Source organism: Salvelinus sp. IW2-2015, unplaced genomic scaffold (assembly GCF_002910315.2).
Source record: "Salvelinus sp. IW2-2015 unplaced genomic scaffold, ASM291031v2 Un_scaffold1694, whole genome shotgun sequence".
Classification (NCBI taxonomy): Eukaryota; Metazoa; Chordata; class Actinopteri; order Salmoniformes; family Salmonidae; genus Salvelinus; species Salvelinus sp. IW2-2015.
This window is the reverse complement of record NW_019943090.1, coordinates 64,408-69,562: the sequence shown is the minus strand read 5'-3', so window position 1 is coordinate 69,562 and position 5,155 is coordinate 64,408. Positions and strand designations below refer to the sequence as shown.

Sequence of the window (5,155 nt, the reverse complement as noted above, 5' to 3'; positions counted from 1 at the left end):
GTATAGAGAATGGGAGGAGGGAGGTATAGGGGATGGAAGGAGGGAGGTATAGAGAATGGGAGGAGGGAGGTATAGGGGGATGGAGGAGGGAGGTATAGGGGATGGAAGGAGGGAGGTATAGGGATGGAGGAGGGAGGTATAGGGGATGGAGGAGGAGGGAGGTATAGGGGATGGGAAGGAAGTGGAGGTATAGGGGGATGGAAGGAGGAGGTATAGGGGGAGTGGGAAGGAGGGAGGTATAGGGGGATGGGGGAGGGAGGTTATAGAGGAATGGGAGGAGGGAGGTATAAGAGGGATGGAAGGAGGGAGGTATAGAGGAATGGAAGGACGGGAGGTATAGGGGGATGGAAGGAGGGAGGTATAGGGGGATGGGAGGGAGGTATAGGGGGATGGGAGGAGGGAGGTATAGGGGGATGGAAGGAGGGAGGTATAGAGGAATGGAAGGAGGAGGTATAGGGGATGAGAAGGAGGGAGGTATAGGGGGTATAGGAAGGAGCGGATGGTATAGGGATGGAGGTAGGGAGGTTGGGGGATGGAAGGAGGGAGGTATAGGGGGATGGAAGGAGGGGAGGTATAGGGGATGGAAGGAGGTATAAGGGGATGAAGGTATAGGGGGATGGAGGGAGGTATAGGGGATGAAGGTATAGGGGTATGAAGGTATAGGGGGATGGGGTATAGGGGGATGGAGGTATAGGGGATGGAGGGAGGTAATAGGGATGAGGTTAGGGGGGTGAGGAGGTATAGGGGGATGAAAGGTTATAGGGGGATGGAGGTATAGGGGATGGAGGTTAGGAATGGAGGAGGTAGGGGGATGAAGGTATAGGGGGATGAAGGTATAGGGGGATTGAAGGTATAGGGGATGGAGGTATAGGGATGGAGGGAGGTATAGGGGGGAGGAGGTATAGTGGGGATGGAGTATAGGGGATGGGGGAGGTATAGGGCGGATGAAGGTATAGGGGGATGGGGGAGTATAGGGGATGGAGGTATAGGGAGGATGGAGGAGGTATAGGGGGAGGAGGTATAGGGATGGAGGAGGTATAGGGGGTGAAGGAAGTGAGGGGTATAGGGGGATGAAGGTTATAGGGGATGGAGGGAGGTATAGGGGTGAAGGTATAGGGGATGGGAGTATAGGGGATGGAGGTATAGGGGGATGGAGTATAGGGGGATGGAGGTATAGGGGGGTGGAGGGATGGTATAGGTGGATGAAAGGTATAGGGGGATGGAGGTATAGGGGATGGAGTATAGGGGAATGGAGGTATAGGGGATGGAGGGAGGTATAGGGGGATGAAGGTTAGGGGGATGAAGGGAGGTATAGGGGGAGAGGAGGTATAGGGGGATGGAGGAAGGTGTGAGATGGGGCTTGTACATTTTGTCGTAGTCTAGTAACTCTTGCAGCACAGTGTATGGAGCTGGTTTTATGGGGGCATAAAATAAGAGAAAGAATGTTGAACACACACACACACACACCACACACACACACACACACACACACACACACACACACACACACACAACACACACACACACACACAGACACACAACACACACACAACACCACACACACACACACACACTAAAATCCACAGAACCTGTTTCATAAGTATTTCAACATTACCCGGCCATTCCCCCATAACCCTAAACCCAGTCCCTCTCCTAGTATTACCCAATCTCTCTCCTCTGACACAGCCTCTTAAACACACCATCATTACAGCTCCTGGAGTTACTTTGCGGTAACTCAGTAACTATCAGGAAGTGGCTCACGTTGCTTGGAGCAGGGACCTTGGCCGGAATTCAGTAGGATATGTGTGTGTGGTTAGGGTTTGGGGGAGACAGGAATGTAATGTGTGTATCAGTATATTTTTTACAGTATCTGTATGTTATTGATGCCAGGGCTGCTTTCCAGCAGGAAGTGAATGCAGTACTGTATTGGGGGACCATATGGTGTAGAGGTCGACCGATTAATCGGAATGGCGATTAATTAGGGCCGATTTCAAGTTTTCAAATGAACAATCAGAAATCGGTAGTTTTTGGGCGCCGATTTGCCGTTTTATTTTTTTATTATTTTTTTACACCTTTATTTAATCTTTATTTACTAGGCAAGTAGTTAAGAACACTTCTTATTTTCAATGACTGGCTAGGAACGTTCTGCCTCGTTCAGGGCAGCTCGGGGGATCCAATCTTGCAACCTTACAGTTACACTAGTCCAATGCTCTAACACCCTGATTACATTGCACTCCACGAGAGCCCTGCCTGTTACGCGAATGCAGTAAGCTAAGGTAAATTGCTAGCTAGCATTAAACTTATCTTATAAAAAACAATCAATCAATGACTGTCATTGCTCCAATGTGTACTTAACCATAAACATCAAAGCCTTTCTTAAAATCAATACATAAGTATATATTTTTAAACCTGCATATTTAGCTAAAAGAAATCCAGGTTAGCAGGCAATATTAACCAGGTGAAATTGTGTAATTTCTCTTGCGTTCATTGCACGCAGAGTCAGGGTATATGCAACAGTTTGGGCCGCCTGGCTCTTTGCGAACTAATTTGTCAGAATTTTACGTAATTATGACATAACATTGAAAGTTGTGCAATGTAACAGGAATATTTAGACTCATGGATGACCCCCGTTAGATAAAATGCGGGACGGAATAAACGTTTTGTTTTCGAGGTGATAGTTTCCGGATTAGTCAAAGGTATATGGTTTAGAGAGAAATAGTCGACGTGTTATAATTCCTGTAATAACTTGCGGCTGAACTTGAAAGGGGTTCCTTCGTTATTTTACCRTTCATGTCTTCCATAGAGAATGTCTTGATCTACTTCAAATAGGGTCTGTGTTTCGCGGAGGAGCAGACTGACAGGGGACCATTGTCACGTTCTGACCTTAGTTCCTTTTTTATGTCTTTATTTGGTTTGGTCAGGGCGTGAGTTGGGGTGGGCATTCTATGTTGTTTTTCTATGTGTTTGGCCTGGTATGGTTCCCAATCAGAGGCAGCTGTCTATCATTGTCTCTGATTGAGAACCATACTTAGGTAGCCTTTTCCCACCTGTGTGGTGTGGGTAGTTAATTTCTGTTTAGTGTTGCACCTGATGGAGCTGTTTCGGCTGTCTCTTTGTTGTTTTTGCATTTTAGTGTTCAGTTTCGAATAAACATGACGAACACGTACCACGCTGTGCTTTGGTCTTCACCTTCTTCCACCAACGGCCGTTACAGAACTACCCACCAACCAAGGACCAAGCAGCGTGGTATCGAGAGGCAGCGATATCTGGAGAAATGGACATGGGAGGAGATATTGGACGGCAAGGGACCCTGGGCACAGGCTGGGGAGTATCGCCGTCCGCAGGAGGAATTGGAGGCAGCTAAGGCTGAGCAGAAACACTATGAGGAGTTAGCACGGCAGCGCAACAGGCACGAGAGGCAGCCCCAAAACTTTTTGGGGGGGGTACATGGAGATTGGTGGAGTCAGGCGATAGACCTGAGCCAACTCCCCGTGCTTACGGTAAGCAGCGCAGTACTGGTCAGGCACCGTGTTATGCGGTGAAGCGCACGGTGTCGCCAGTACGCGCTCATAGCCCRGAGCGCTATAGGCCAGCCCCCCGCAAGTGCCATGCGAGAGTGGGTTATTTTTATTGTCATTATTACAAAAATGTGTGTGTGTGTATGATATATATATATGTTTTTTTTAAATTTTAAAATCGGCCGATTAATCTGTATCAGCTTTTTTTGTCCTCCAATAATCGGTATCGGCGTTGAAAAATCATAATCGGTCGACCTCTAATATGGTGTTTAGGGGTCAGTGAAGGACATTTGTTCAGCTCTGTGATCCACCTTTACCGTTTGGGATGGAGTTTCTAGCCAGGACCAGGCCTTGAACTGTGACCCCCCCTAATCCAAAAGGTCTAACGATAAACTGTAAACCCAGGTAATGGCCTATATTACTACATAAACGATGGTTCATACTTCACAAAAATGCCCAAGAGAATACGGGGGAGAGACGGACACGGCCAAAAACTATACTGTCAGAGTCACCTAGGTACAGTAGTCATAGCGACTCCCAGCAATCACAGTTACCACCAAACAGAAAGGAAATAGTCAAATGGAGGAGAGGTGTTTCATTTGGCCGCAGCATGTAGAGGCATGTAGAACAGCATGTAGAGGCATGCTAACAGGCAGGTAGCCTAGTGGTTAGAGCGTTGGACCAGTAACCGAAAGGTTGCTTGATTGAATCCCTGAGCCGACAAGGTAAAAATCTGTTGCTCTGACCCTGAACAAGGCAGTTAACCCACTGTTCCCCGGTAGGCCGTCATTGTAAATATGAATTTGTTCTTAACTGACTTGCCTAGTTTAAAAAAATTGCTAAATATATATATTTTTTAATCCCTCTGTTGACAATTCAATTCACAGGCTTGAGAGAGTGTGTATCTGACCTATTTCTTAGGGCTGTGTGTGTTCATTCAGGGTCCAGACGGAGTGACTCACAACACCGGGGCTCAGTAATGGAACCCAAACATTCAAAGCCATTCATGTATTTGTATGTGTGTGCGTGAGAGAGTGTGTACATATGTGCAGACAGACGTGTGTGTGTGTGAGTATGGTTGTTTGTGTGTGTGTACAATTGTGTGCGTATGCTTGTGTATATAGGTGTGTGTGTGTGTGTGTGTGTGTGTGTGTGTGTGTGTGTGTGTGTGTGTGTGTAACTCACAGGTAATGCTCTTGCTAGGTGTCGTCAGGTCCGGCTGTGAGAGACTGTTGTTGTTGTTGCCGTTCTCCGCGTCTCCTAGCAACCCCTCTGGTTTAACCTTTGGCCTCTCGATGAGGGGCTCCATGCTCCTGTCCAAATCTGGAGGTAACAGAGAGAGAGAAGACAGAGGGACAGCTCCCCTCAGACTGCCACACCGAAGAAATGTCCCGCAGAGAAGCACAAGATTGAACTCAACTTTCTAGAGTTTTCCCCGTTAGTTAACACTATCAACGTTTCCCCGTTAGTTAACACTATCAACGTTTCCCCGTTAGTTAACACTATCAACGTTTCCCCGCTAGTTAACACTATCAACGTTTCCCCGCTAGTTAACACTATCAACGTTTCCCCGCTAGTTAACACTATCAACGTTTCCCCGTTAGTTAACACTATCAACGTTTCCCCGTTAGTTAACA

At 47.3% G+C, this 5,155-nt stretch overlaps 1 protein-coding gene across 2 annotated transcripts in view; it reads right to left on the bottom strand.

Annotated features, from left to right (window-relative positions):
- LOC112071715 (myoD family inhibitor-like) overlaps positions 1-5,155 on the bottom strand; it is a 33,271-nt gene that overhangs the window by 8,782 nt on the left and 19,334 nt on the right. For both annotated transcript variants that reach the window (XM_024139156.2, XM_024139155.2), the window contains exon 3: positions 4,704-4,841. In XM_024139156.2, the coding sequence (XP_023994924.1) occupies positions 4,704-4,841 (138 nt within the window). The remainder of the gene's footprint in view (positions 1-4,703; positions 4,842-5,155) is intronic.